This window comes from Rhincodon typus, chromosome 13 (assembly GCF_021869965.1).
Source record: "Rhincodon typus isolate 14 chromosome 13, sRhiTyp1.1, whole genome shotgun sequence".
Classification (NCBI taxonomy): domain Eukaryota; kingdom Metazoa; phylum Chordata; class Chondrichthyes; order Orectolobiformes; family Rhincodontidae; genus Rhincodon; species Rhincodon typus.
The window spans coordinates 49,726,735-49,741,724 of record NC_063344.1 but is presented as its reverse complement, the minus strand read 5'-3'; the positions used below and the strand labels follow the sequence as shown (position 1 = coordinate 49,741,724).

The 14,990-nt window shown below is 39.7% G+C and overlaps 1 protein-coding gene across 1 annotated transcript in view; it reads right to left on the bottom strand.

The window, feature by feature from the left end:
• The window catches only part of LOC109918076 (cullin-3), a 66,549-nt gene extending 53,541 nt beyond the window's left edge, over positions 1-13,008 (bottom strand). Inside the window, exon 1 of the mRNA XM_020517975.2 lies at positions 12,651-13,008. Coding sequence (XP_020373564.1) covers positions 12,651-12,713 — 63 coding nt within the window. The 5' untranslated portion in view covers positions 12,714-13,008. The remainder of the gene's footprint in view (positions 1-12,650) is intronic.
• Between the last annotated feature and the right edge of the window lie 1,982 nt (positions 13,009-14,990).

Sequence of the window (14,990 nt, the reverse complement as noted above, 5' to 3'; positions counted from 1 at the left end):
CGGGCCTAGACCCTTCTTCAGACCCTTTTTCTGAAGAAGGGTCTAGGCCCGAAACGTCAGCTTTCCTGCTCCTCTGATGCTGCTTGGCCTGCTGTGTTCATCCAGCTCCGCACCTGGTTATCTCAGATTCTCCAGCATCTGCAGCTCCTACTATCAAGGATATGCTAATTGAGGTTTTAATTCGATTTTACAAAAGAGGAAGACAAAATACCAATTATTACTTTTCTCTGGAATTTAGAACGCTAAGGGATGATCTGATCAAAGACTTCAAAATATTAACTGGAAAAGACAAGATACATGAAGTTAAATCTTTTCCATTGACTGGGGATTTTTGAACTAAGCATAATCTAAAACTTAGGGCTAGACTGTTCGGGGGGGATGTTAGGAAGCACTTTTCCACAGAAAGGGTTGTAGGAGTTTGGAACTCACTTCCACAAATGTCAGTTGATTTTAGATCAGATGTTAGTTTTAAATGTGAAGTAGATAATTTTTTGTTCAAAACTATTAAGGGATATGGGCCAAAGAAAGGTATGTGGAGTTAGACCACAAATCAGCCATGACCTCAGTAAAAGGCAGAACAAGCTTGAGGGGCCAAATGGCGTTTGCCCGTTCCCATGTACAACATAAACTAGAAACAAAAAAAAGAGGGAAAATTTATTTTCCCTAATTTCCCAACATCTTCTACATTAAGTAATTATGTCGCTGGAGAGGAAAAGTGAAAAATAAACTTCAATGTTTAAAAAGCAAGGCAAGTCTGTAGATGCTTGGGTCCTGGGTAGTGTTGTAGAACAGAGAGACCAGGGGTTCAGGTACATAATTCTTTGAAATTTGCATCACAGGTAGACAGGATAGGCATTTAGCATGTTTGTTTTCATTGTTCAGACCTTTGAGTGTAGGAGTTGGGACATCAAGCTGCAGTTATACAGACCACTGGTGAGGCCTCTTCTACAGTACTGTGTGCAGTTCTGGTCACCCTGTTATAGGAAGGATATTTTTAAACTGGAGAGGGTTCAGAAAATACTTATCAGGATGTTGCCAGGAATGGAGGGTTTGACTTATACAAATAGGCTGAACATGCTGGGAACTTTTTCACTGAAGTGTAGCAAGTTGAAATTTATAAAATCATGAGAGGCAGAGATCAGGTGATTGACAAAAGTTTTTCCCCCCACTAAGGTGAGGGAGTTTAAAACTAAGGGGCATATTTTTAAGGTGAGGGGAGAAGGATTTAAAAAGGACATGAGGGGCAACTTTTTTTTTAAAAACACAGAGTGGTTAGCGTGTGGAATGAACCACCAGAGGGAGTGGTGGTTGCAGGTAAAGTGAGAACATTTAAAACACATTTGCAGGAGTACCTGAATAGGAAAAGTTTGAAGGGATTACAGGCCAAATGAAGGTAGATTGGACTTATTTAGTTTGGGAACATGGTCACCATGGACTATTTGCACCAAAGGATCTGTTTTCAAGCTGTATGACTCTATGACACTTTAACACCTATTATGGGGAGGTTAGTGAAATCTGAGTCACTGAGCATTTAGATAGATATCAGTTGGTCAATGAGTCAGCATGGATTTATGACAGGTATGTCGTGTTTCAGTCAGCTAGCTGAAAGTTCTGTTTTTGAAAAAAGGCACCATTAACAATGGGGAGCACCTGTATAAGTCATTGTTAGACTTTCATAAAGACTTTAATGAGGTTCTGTGCAAAAGATTATTAATGAAAATAACAGCATATGTAATGGGAGGTAACCTTACAAAAGTTGGGAATTACTTGAGTGATAAGAAACAGAGGGCGAGTGTGAGAGGCTCATTCTCCCACAAGTGTGATATGAAAAGTGGTGCTTCAGAGATTTATACTGTGACCTCAGCTTTTCTCTATATTAGTGATATTGTTGAAGGAATAAACTTGTATTTCAAAGACTGCCAGTAATGTCAAGTTAAAAGACATAGATTTTCTGGGGATAGGCCCAGGACCTGATGAAGGAACAGAGAAGAAATGCATGTAGAATGCTATAGCAGATGGAATTCAATGGAGGGAAGTAAAATATTATCAATCTTGAACCCAAAAAAGACAAATCAGAATATGTGACAAGGGATTGAAGGCAGTCAAAGAACAGTACAGTACAGCACAGGAACAGGCCCTTTGGCACACAAAGCCTGCACTAACACATGATGCCTTTATGTGGTTCATACCCTTCTATTTCCTGCCTATTCATGTATCCGTAAAGATGCCTCTTAAACATTGCTATTGTATCTGCTTCTATCACTTCCTCTGGCAGTGCATTCCAGGCACTCAACACCCTCTGTGTAAAAAAAAACTTGCCTCTGATATCTCCTTTAAATTTTCCCATTTTACTTTAAAAAGGTATGCCCCCCCAGTAATTAAGTTGAAGAGCAAAGGGATTTAGCTGGTCATGTATGAAAATCATTAAAAACATGAGTACAGGTACACAAAGTAGTCAAAAAATAACTAATTGCTGGCTACATCAAAAAGAATTGACTTAAGCACTCTGAGGAATAGTCAGAGTTTTCGTGTTCACCATCCACCATTATATTTATTTCAGAAAAAAAATTCTACTGAATGCTTTGATTGAACCTGCCTCCACATTTCTAAGCAGTGTATTTCAGACTTGAACCACTTGCTCAGGAAGTTTTTCTTATCTATTCAGTACTTCAACAAATCACTTTAAACAAGTGACCTGTGGCCTTAACTGTCATTTTCCCATTTCCAACTACTTTGCAATGACAATGACGGATGCCAAGATAAAATATTACAACAATATAGTCTATGTCTACCTTCGCACAAATTTTATTTCTGATAATTCTTTTACAGTTAGGAACAGATTCTGCCTGTTTTCTATCCAAAGCACTCATGATTTTGAAAACTTCTTACAAATTTCCGCTTTACTTTCACTCCAAAGGAAATAGTCCCAACTTCTTCATACTTGAGATTTTGCATGCCTGAAACCATTCTCAAACTTCTTCTACACTCTCTCCAGTGTTTCACAGCCTTCTTAAAGTACAGCAGCCAGAACTTTACACAATACTGTAGCCAAGAGCTAATTACTGCCTTGTACAAGTTCAGCACAACCTCCCTGCTCTTGTACTCTATGCCACCAATAATAAAGCATAGGATGCTGATTGCTTTACTAACTGCTCTCTCCACCTTTCATGAATTACTCACATATACACCCAAGTCTCTCCTAAACATCCTTTGCAACAATACCCTTTATTTTGTACCACCTCGCCATGTTCTTCCTACCAAAACGTATCACCTTGCGTTTTTCCAAATTGAACTTCTGCCAATTATCCACCCGCTCCACCAACTTTTGAAGGTCTACACTGATTTTTCCAACAATCGACAATAGATTCACGGTCATCATTAGACTCTTACTTCCAGATATTTATTGAATTCAAATTCCACTAACTGCCATGGTGGGAGTCAAACCCAGGTCCCCAGAACATTATCTGGGTCTCTGAATTAACAGTCCAGCGATAATATCACTTGGCCATCACCTCCCCATGATTGTGATTGACTGCTTATCCTGCTAGATGACATCACTGATGCTGGGTGTCTAGAGATTTCCTTAACTTAGCCACAGATTTAAGTAAACATTGGGAAACAAAAAAAACCTGTAGCAAAGTGATCACAAAATCTTTGTCAGAAGCTTCTTGGAGCTGATCAGCAAGCTTTGTTTTGTCACTGACTGCACAATCCAGGCCACTGAAACAGATGCACTGGATTGAAACATAGTAAGGTAAAGGTTATATTCTACTCTCCAATACAAAATTTAAATTGCTGACTGCTAGTGGTTTTACAAGGCAGCGAAATGTTTAGTTCATTTCTAGCAAACTCAAGTATGAAACATCATATGCCCTCAGATGTCAAGTGTTTTGGCAGTCACCCATAAACTAAACATTTAGACTGTTGCTAGCTGCAAGCATATATGCATGAATAAATAAAATTAGAGGTACAATATAAATTTATTGACAGTCCATGCAGTAATTCCTTCACACTTACCAATTGAAAACTAATACTTAAAACTCTCCCTTTCTCCTTATGTCCACAATCTGTACCTGCTTCCCACATTACATCTGCCTCCAGCTACAGTTCATCTATATAATGTTCAATTATTTCACAGCAAACATTTCTATTACAGATCTGTAAAAATATCTCCCATAATTTCAACCTTCATCTCTCCACTCATTATAAATTTAGTCAATCTTTCACTAGTTACCATCTTAAGTCCTTTTTGGAAAATCCCAAGCCTTTGTTCTAGTGGAAGAAGCCAAAAATTGGTTAATCTTTTCTTCAAAATTATAATTTCTAACCTTGATCTCATACTCTAGGCAAATTTACCTTCTCACCACTCCCTTATTCTTTCTATTATAGAGGTCCCCACAACTGCATTTAAAATTTCAACCAATGTCTTCAAGAAGTACCACATTTTGTACTCTGTGCTTCTCTGCATAAAATCAAGTTTCTCATATGACTCAAAAGCTTTCAAGCTGCATTCCAATATGTAAAAATCTATGGTTCTACAGCTACATCTCTGCTGTTCTAATGTTAAGCATCTTGGCATCTGTGGGATATTTTCGTTCACATTTTTTCTCCCTCAACATAACCTTCTCCACCTCACAGGACAAGTACTTTTTTTTCAGGTTGATTGATTAGTGTCCCTCATTCACCATAGCTGGCAAACTCATTCAAAAAACTCTATAGGATGATTCACAGGGGAAAAATATCAGGAAAATGAAGATTTGAGTCTTGCTTGCTAAAATGGGAAACATTCCACCACCCAGTAGACATGCTTTAGCTTGATAAGCATTAAAAAAGGGAAAATATTTCCCCAGAATGCTGAAAAGCACTTATTCCATGAATATATACACGTGGTGTTGGACAGCAGTACCCTACAAGCAGAATAACTCCTTTAACATATCCCTTTTAATGGATGGAAGGAGCAGGGAAAGACATAATGATCATAGCTGGTAATCATCCAGACAACAGTAGAATGGGGTGTGGGTGGAGAAAATTCAAATTTCTGACTGCGTTTAGCATTGCTGATGAGACTGCATAAAAATTTTACTGTTAGCACTTTCTCAACAAGTGTCAAAAATTCTTTGACATTATTATTGAATTTTGACTCCAATACAACAATTCCAATGACCTGACTACTATTCAAAAATCAATTATACAACAATACGCTACTGAGTTCCAAAATCACAGGCATCCACTTAAATTGACATGTAAATAATCAAGAGGATTGAGAGATTCAAATATTGAACATGTTCAACTTAATAGCAAATTTCGGGAATATCCCTGCCTTTGAGGATTAATGGCAAAAGTTAATTTTGATTTTCCTCCAAGTTATAAATAGAGAGGTATTTGTACTCTCTATAGCTGCACAAACATAGCAGAAAATACAAAGAGAATTTCCTTAAGTGTATCCAAGCTATGGCAGGTGAAAGGCTAACTTGTTAGCAATTGAAAAATCAGATTCTGGCACAGTATTCAGTATTGGTATTGCAAAATACCATGCCACCAAGCAGCAAAATACGGGTAGACAACATGATTTTTCTTTTGAGAAATCAATAATCTCTGCCACATTGTTCTGCATTCCACTGCAATTAAGGGAAAAAACGGCAAATCTACCCAAACTATACTTGTGCATAGCAACCCTCCAGGGAATGGCATTTACGGACAGGTCTTTGCTCAAGCAACGAAGGGCACATGGTAAGGAAAGTCTATTTTAAAACTGAAACATGAACTTAAAAAAACATTTTGTAGCATCCCCAAACTTGCAATATAAATCCAAAGATAACTTCAACCTGAACTGGCCAAGTGGCAAGATGTATGGATGAAGCTATATACTTTACTCGGATCAAATGCTGAGAAGGCATAATTCAGAGTGGCATCAAGCAGGGCACAAAAACTGATTTATCACAAAACTTAATACCACCTGTAGATTATTCTATTTCTTTTCTGAACACAAAATTTTATCTTGAAATTAGTTTTAGTGCTTAGCTGGTGTCGAACAATTGCCTTTACTCCCTAAACATTTAGATTTGAAACGGTTTGTAGAATTCTGCTCTGAGCAGGAAAACTGCTGTTCTTATCAGACAGCCTAAAGTAGATACCTCGTCTTTATTGCCTGGCTTGTATACATTATACGCTACCAGTCTCTCTCTCAATGCAGCCAGAAAAGCACCAAAATCTGTTTCACTTTTAGTCTAGGAGTTTTATTAAAATAGATCACAAATGTAACAGTACATGGGGAGTCAGATGATGAGCATACTTCTAACAAAGTCTCAAAAGAATTTCTTACATTGTTTGGAATTCTCTGATGCTATAGGACTGTAAAGATGAAGAGAATGACCCCTCTTTCTTGATTTTGGATTATCTGTATGACCTTGATCCATGGGTGGCTCAACGAAACAGATTTGGTGACCATATTCTAGGACTAGGCAGACATAAGCTTGAGTAACTAAAGAAAATTCTGAATTTGACTTTCTGCATCTTGCCAGAAGTAGATAACTGCAGCAGCATGTACAGTCAGCTGATGAATACAAATTCTACACAAAAGAAAGACTATTGAGCTGGAAAAAAATGTTGGAATGCAGAATGAACTACAGTCAAGAGACTGCAAACTACTGACCAAGAGAAGTTGAATTGAAAATACTAATGTAACTGTTTATAATACTAGATGTTGATTCAAAGTATGACCAGAAATTATGGCCAAAAAAATGCCTGCCCTACCCAAGGCTTTTTATATAATTAAACATATATAAATGCTGGGTACCTCTGAAGTAAAGTAAAAATAGCAGCTCAAGTTTCGACCTATAAAACTTGATCTAGCAATGCGCGTTTTATTTAGCTAGTTTTACCTTGCTTCGTCTATCAGCTAAATGGACTAGTTCCCAACCCTGGGAACTGAGGCAGAACCAGGGTTCTCTTAATCTTGATGTCATGACTGAAATGGTGATCAGCTTCCAGCCATATATTTAAGGGATGTTCATAGCACAATGCTTCTATTCCTCCTCCTGAGCTAGAAGGCCTGGGTTCAAGTCCCACCTGCTCCAAAGGTGTGTTTTAGCACATCTGAACAGGGGTTGATATAAAAATATCCAACCACACACTTGTGCAACTACCAAGACCACATGACACTGCTCCTGCCTCACATTATTGTTATCTCGAGATTGGACATTTCAATGTATCTTTGACATTCAACCTTCTATCAGACACTGGGGATTTGTCAGCTATTAGTCCCTCAAGTTTTCCCAATAATTTTTCCTCTACTGATAACAAGGAAGTTCCTTAACAGCCCTTTGGTTAAGCCTGCCCCTCCTCCCTTCTGGTATGTAATTTGTGACTTCTATTGGTGACATAAACGGAATATCCCCTATTCCCGATGGCCTAAACAGAATTCACCAGTTTTAAAATCTCCGCACAACCCAGCCTCATCCTACATCCAAACATCCCACTCATTCCTGCTTCCTTGACCTGACATAACCTGTCCATCTTCTCTCCTACCTATCCGCCCCACCCATCCCACTGACCAAATCCATCACTCCCTACCTGCATTCACCTATCATCATCCCACCTACCTTCCAAAGCCCCACCCCTCCTCTATTTATTTCCCAGCTCCCTTCCCCCTCCCCAATTCTGAAGAAGAGTCCTGACCCAAAACATCAACTTTCCTGCTCCTCTGATGCTGTCTGGCCTGCTGTGTTCCTCCAGCTCCACACTGTATTGTATCTCAGCATCTACCGGAGAAACCCCTTCAGAAGTATAATTACTTCAATAAAAATCACTTCCATTCTTCTGAATTCCAACAAGTATATGTCCAACCTTCTCAACCTTTCCCAAGGCAGCCCATTCATCTTATGAATCAGTCTAGTGAATTTTCTCTGAATAGCTTCCAATGCAAGTATGTTGCTCCTCAGGTAAGGAGACCAAAATGGTACACAGTATTTCAGTGCAATCTCACCAATGCCCTGTAGATTTCTAGCAAAACCTCACTACTTTTATACTCCACCTCTTTGCAATAAAGACAAACATTTCATTTGCCTTCCTGATTTTTACTGTAATTGCATGCTAACCTTCTGCAGTTCATGTACAATTCAAGGACATCCAACTCCCTCTGTACTGCAGTATTTACAGTCTTTCTCTGCTTGAATGATATTCTACTTTTCTATTCTTCCTAAAGTGGATAATCTCATTTTCCCACATTATACGTCTGTCAGACTTTTTGGCCACTCACTTAACATTTCTATATCCTTTTGCAATTTGTTTGTACTCTATTCAAACTTCGTATCGTCACTAATTTTGGGTATAATGCACCAGTCCCTTCAGCCAAGTTATTATAAAGTCAAAGAGTTGTACAGCACAGAAACAGAACTTTCGTCCAACTCATCCATGCTGACCAGGTATCCTAAATTAATCTAGGTCCATTTGCCAGCATTTGGCCCATATACCACTAAATCCTTCCTAATCATGTATCCAGCCAGATGTCTTTTAAATGCTGTAATTGTACCAGTCTCCACCACTTCATTCCATACACGCAACACCCTCTGCGTGAAAATGCTGCCCCTTGGGTCCCTTTTGTATCTTTCCTCTCTCACCTTAAACCTATACCCTCTAGTTTTGGACACCCCTACCCTGGAAAAAAGACCTTGGCTATTCACCCTATCCACGTCCCTCACGATTTTATAAACCTCTATAAAGGTCACCCCTCAACCTCCAAAACTCCAGGGAAATTGCTCCACCTATCCAGGCAACATCCTTGGAAATCTTGTCTGAACCCTTTCAAATTTAAAATCATCTTTCCTATTGCAGGGAGACCAAAATTGAGCAGTATTCCAAAAGTGGCCTAACCAATGTCCTGCACAGCCACAACATGACTGTCCAACTCCTACATTCAATGCATTGACCAATAAAGGCAAACATACTGAATGCCTTCTTCACTACCCTGTCTACTTTTTGACTCCACCTTCAAGGAACTGTGAACCTGCACCCCAAGGTCTCTTTGTTTGGCAGTACTCTCCAGGACCCTACCATTAAGAGTATAAGTCCTGCCCTGATTTGCCTTACTAAAGTGCAACACCTCACATTTATCTAAATTAACTCCATCTGCCACTCCTCAGTCCCATTGTGCTCAAATAACCTTCTTCACTGACACCAATTTTGGTATCATCTGCAAACTTACTAACAAAAAGCAGTGGACCAAGCACTGATCCTTGCGGCACATTGTTGGTCACAGGAATCCAGTCCGAAAAACAACCCTCCACCAACACCCTCTCTCTCCTACGTTCAAGCCAATTTTGCATCCAAATGTCTAGCTTTCCCTGGATTACGTGGGATCTAACCTTGCTAACCAGTCTACCATGCAGAACCTTGTCAAACGCCTTGGTGAAGTTTATACAGACAACATCCACTGTCCTGCCTTAGTATTGTCAACAAGTAATTGAGACACTAGCATGGTGATATGTCACTATTTTCCCAATCTGAAAGTGAGCCACTTCTCCCAACCAAAACAAAGAACTGCAGATGTTGGAGATGTGAAACAAAATCAAAGTACTATAGAAATTCAGGAGTTTTGGGAGAATCTGCAGAGAGATAAAGACAGTTAGAATTTCAAGTCCAATGTCCCTTCACAACTGCTTTTGTACTTCTCCCAACTACTGGATCTATTAGTTAGCCATTCCTTGATTCAAATGTATTACTCTAAAAGCATGAGCCCTTGACCTATACAGTAACATTGGATTTTCTTCAGGAATCCAACCACTGGTTTATCTTTATATACCTTAATACCGAAGATACCCATTACATGCATCATTTAACAATTCAGATTCATGGAAATACAAATTTTCTACTCTTGATAGATTAAAATATATCTAGGAATTTATTCAGATATTCTAATCATGCTTACAAGAATGAAATCTGATCGGTATGCATCAAGTTCCGTTCAGCAATGTTACATTCCCCTATTATGAGCCTTTTTACCCACCTGTACTGTGTCTATCATCCTGCTCAGTGTTGATAAAAAAAATTGAAGTGCTCTTCGTAATTTTAGGTAACTGCCTATCAGGCTAACCATGTTGTAAATAATTCAGTTATTCATGCTAGACCCCATTTAAACAAAAACCTCCAGTTCTAACCGAATGGTCTTGGTAATGCTGCAAATACAATTGTCTGAATTTCACTTTAAAGCTAATTCTACAAATGGACCAATGTAGCCAAACAACGTATTTCAAAGTGTCTTTTTTTCTCACACCATTAAAATGCACATTCTACATTAAAATGACAATCATGTGCAAACTGATTCTAAAACTGACCAACAACTGTTCCATTACGAGAATGTAAATTTTCTGCAGGGGGCCTTTATTTCTAGTATATAGCTGGCATTAAATTTGATGAATGTGATTTTGCAAATGATATAGTACAATAGTAGTATAGTTAGAGAAGGCAGTTGATCAGTAAAACAATAACTATATAATTAATATTAAAGTAACTAACATCGTTTAGCCATTTCAATATAACGACCAATACAGCATCATCTCCTTCATTTACTTCTGAAACATTTATGATATTGAAACTGAATTTTTGTTTTTAAAAAGATATCCTGATAGTACAACAGATGGTAACTCAACTCAGAACTCAAAGTGGTAATGAGCAAGTCACCATCACCAATTCATAGAGGATCTCAATCATTGCTGTAGGAAATGGGACAATGCAGACAGCAGTAAATACCTGCTGTTACCCCACAACACTGGGAGAAGCCATGAGCATGTTAACTAATGATCCTCAACTGACCAGAAAATGAACAATGTGGCTACAGGTATTTTGTTTATACATATGGAAGATATCAAAAGCCAAACCAAAACAAAAAAAAATAGCTTTTGCATTTCAGCTTTTCATTTTATAATCCAATCTTTCAGTTGTGCTTTGATTAAACACAGCTGAATAGCTTTTGGACATCTTGAACTACATTGCGAAGGATTCCTATGGAAAGCACCTGCTGGTAGAAGTACGGAACTTAGCGAGTAGCTCCCTGTCCAATATCTCTAATGTCCATTTTCACAAACATATCAGCTAAATAACAATCTTGGCTTTACTGTGCCACGTTGTACTTAGGGCAGTTACTCCTGAGCACATGACAGAAGTAATAGAATTAAAGTAATTTACATTGGCAATACACCACATAATTCTATCCTTTTAATTTTCCAAATTATGATCAGTGATCTTTTACACCATTTAAAACACAACTTTAGTTAGCTTAGGAGAATTTTTTGAAAAAAGTCCAATATTTGGTTAGTACTGCTTAATTCCACCCTGTTTAGCAATTTACAAAGTTGATGTCTTCGAGCAAATATACCATACAAAGAACATCCATAAAGTAACATACCAATTTCAGAGATTATATGCAGATCAGCAGTGTCAAAATGTTACAGAAGTTGTACAAAAACAGTATGGCTAACGCTTGGCACAAATTATTTTAATCGAACATGTTCCGCTGGTAAACTTGAAACTGTAAACAAACATTATGCCATAAACTGGTGTCTAAAAAACTTTGTCAGTGCATGAACTTTAACACTAATGTCTACATAGGAACTGCTCCTTGTTCTACTTATGCAGAAGTTGTTTCGCATATTGAATGTGTTATTCTTCCAGGTAGAAGGCAATCACCACATGATTTCAAATTCATTTGAGGGGAGGGGATAAAACACTTGCTATCTAGTTTGTCCTGCTTAAAAATACATTAATACTGTTATCCTTTGCAAAATATTTTCAAGCAGTTAAGTGCTGTTTGAACAGTTTCAAACTTTTGCCAGTAATTGCAAAAATATATTTGAGCTTACTAAGTATGTATTTCATATGATACAGAGCAAAGCTGCTGGAAATGATTCGAGCATTTCTATGAAGGTTTTCAACTTACTAAGGTCAATTCCGAAGGAGACATTCTTCTCACCTTTCAACTTATGCATATTGCAAAAGATAGAGAACCAAATAACCCACCAGGAGTTGGTGCACGAGTCCAGTCACAAAGCTCTTACCAATTAAATTTTCAGAGCATAACTCAAGTTCATTACTGTGACAGCAAATCTAAGTATTCAGTAGTGAACCAGTCCATGTCACAGACCACCTAAAGAGCCTTTCAACTGGACTGAAAACACAGTAAATACATAACACTCCACAATACCATTCCATCACTTTCAAAAGAAAATTAAAAATATCCGAAGTTGTGAAACTGTTTCAGAAAACGTAAGCCGCACCTTACAACTTATTACCTTGTGTTTCAATATGTCAGAACCAACAATATTCTACAGATTTTTTCGGGGAGGGGGGAGGAGGAGGGGGTGATGGCGAAAGAAAGATGGAGGAAGTGAATTAAAAGATGACAACACAAACACAGCGCTTTGTGTTCCTGAATGGGGGAGGTCATCACAGCAAACAGCCAAGGATTAAAACAGCCTCTCTGTTTGGCTTTCACGGAGCACCATGAATATTAATCAAACGATAAGGGGCCTGTTCCTGTGTTGACATCCGTAGAAGCCCGGGCCCTCGATTTGAAGTATTCGCAGCCTCTCTATCAGTGTGCGGCGCATTTCCTTTCATTTGTTCTGTTAAACGGCGGCTACGGGGTCGTTACTTACGGGAAACGCTCGTATCCTCATCTTGGTGTCTTTCTTCGTCCCAGCTTTGCCCAGGTTTGACATGTTGGCGGATGATTTCTTTCACATAGGACTCACTTACAGGGGAGGAGAGAAAAAGAAAAGGGGGAGTGGAAGTTCCGATAAAAGATCGAGCTACAATTAAACCTCTCGATTAGACGGGACCCACGGCCAGTGATTCGGGTCGATCTGACCCCTTCAAGCGAGAGGCGGCAGGACCTTCGACCATGAAACAGTTTTTAATATCAAAAAAATCTGTTGGAAAATACCAGCCCGGCTCTATGGCGGCCGAAACCCTCAGTGCGCAGGTCACTCGACAGCCCGATATCGCGAGAGCTCGGCCCAGTCCTCGCAGGGAGAAGACGAGACTGACGTCCACAGCAGCGACGCGCTCGGGCACTGTCAATCAACCTGGGAACTGTCAATCAACCTGCAGCTGTCAATCAACCTGGGAACTGTCAATCAACCTGCAGCTGTCAATCAACCTGCAGCTGTCAATCAACCTGGGAACTGTCAATCAACCTGCAGCTGTCAATCAACCTGAGAACTGTCAATCACTGCAGCTGTGAATGAACCTGGGGACTGTCAATCAATCTGGGAGCTGTCAATCAACCTGGGAACTGTCAATCACTCTGCAGCTGTTAATCAACCTGTCACTGTCAAGCAACCTGGGAGCTATAAGTCACTATGGAGCTGTCAATCAACTTGTAGTTGTCAATCAATCTGGGAGCTGTCAATCAGTCTGGGAACTGTCAATCACTCTGCAGCTATCAATCATCCCTGGAGCTGTCAATCATGCCGGGAGCTATCAGCCACCCCTGGCCCTTTCAATCACTCTTGGAACTGTCAATCACTCAGCAGCTGTAAATCACCCACGGTCTATCAGTTACCCAGGTTTTGTCAATCACCTGCAAGCTGTCAATCACCTGGGAGCTTTCAATCAACCCCAGGGCTGTCAATAATTCACAGAGCTGCCAACCACCCCAGGAGCAGTCAATCAGTCCACATGCTTTCAATCACATTGTGAGCTGCCAATCACTCTGTGAACTGTCAATTACCCAGGGAGCAGTCAATCACCAGAAGCTGGAAACGTCACTCACTCTAGGAAGTGTCAGTTACCGAAAGGCTGTCATTCACCCTGCGAGCCATCAATCATTTCAGGAACTGTCAATCACTCTTGGATTTGTCATTTACCCAGGGAGCTGTCAATGTGATTAATGCAGTGATCAAAGACTCGAATAGTTTCACTCTGCTGCGATCCATTCAACCCACAAGGAACTGTGAACCACCGAGCCAACTGTTAAACGTGAACTGTTAATTCACCCCCACAAGCTGTCAACCTTCCCAAGAGCTGTCAATCTCCCAGAAATTTGTCAAGCACCCACAGTCTGGTGTGCTGTAGATCCTCTAGGGAGTTGTCAACCAACTAGGAGCTAATAGTCGTCCTGGGACCTGTTGATCATTGGCAAAGATCTCAGTTATCTAGGCTGCAGTCAATCATAAGTTATGTCGTATTCACCTTTGGAACAGTGAATCACATCAAGAGCTGTCAATATCCCTGAAAGCTGCCAATAACCTGAGGAGTTGTTAATCATCCAGAAGGCTTTTAGTCAACAAGGTGCTGTGAATTACCTCAAGAGCTGTCAGTTATCCAGGATTCTATAATTAACCAGGAAGCTGGTAATCACTCCAAAAGCTGTCAACCACCCTGAAAATTGCACTGTGAGCTGAAAGTCTTCATGGGAGCTGTTAGTTGCCCCATGAGCTCTCAATCACTTCAAAGTCTGTCAATCACTTGGGAGGATTAAATGACCTAGTTGCTGGCAATAGTTCAATGGGGGTAGTCAGTTGTGTTGACAGTTGTCAATTACCCAGGGAGCTGAATCAACACAAGGAGTATCAATCATGTAGAGAGCAGCCAACAACCCACAAACTGTTAATCACTGTAAGACCTGTCAATAACCTGCTCACTGACACTCATGAACAAAAACAAGTTGCTGGAAAACTCAGCAGGTATGGCAGAATTAATATTTTGGGTCCAGTCACACTTCTTCAGAACTTATTGCAGCTGGGAGAGAGTTGTTACATATGCTGATTATGGGGTGGAGGGAGGGGATCTGTCTGCAGAAATGACTCTGAGCTCTCACTAACTCTGACTTCTCTCCACACTTGCTGCCAGACCTGCTGAGATTTTCCAGCAATTTCTGTTCTTGTTTCTGATTTCTAGCATCCACCGTTCTTTTGGTTTTTTGTTTAGTGAGCTTTCAGTTGTCTGCCACTTCCACACATCACCATGTTTCGTCGCTAACATCTCTGTCTCAG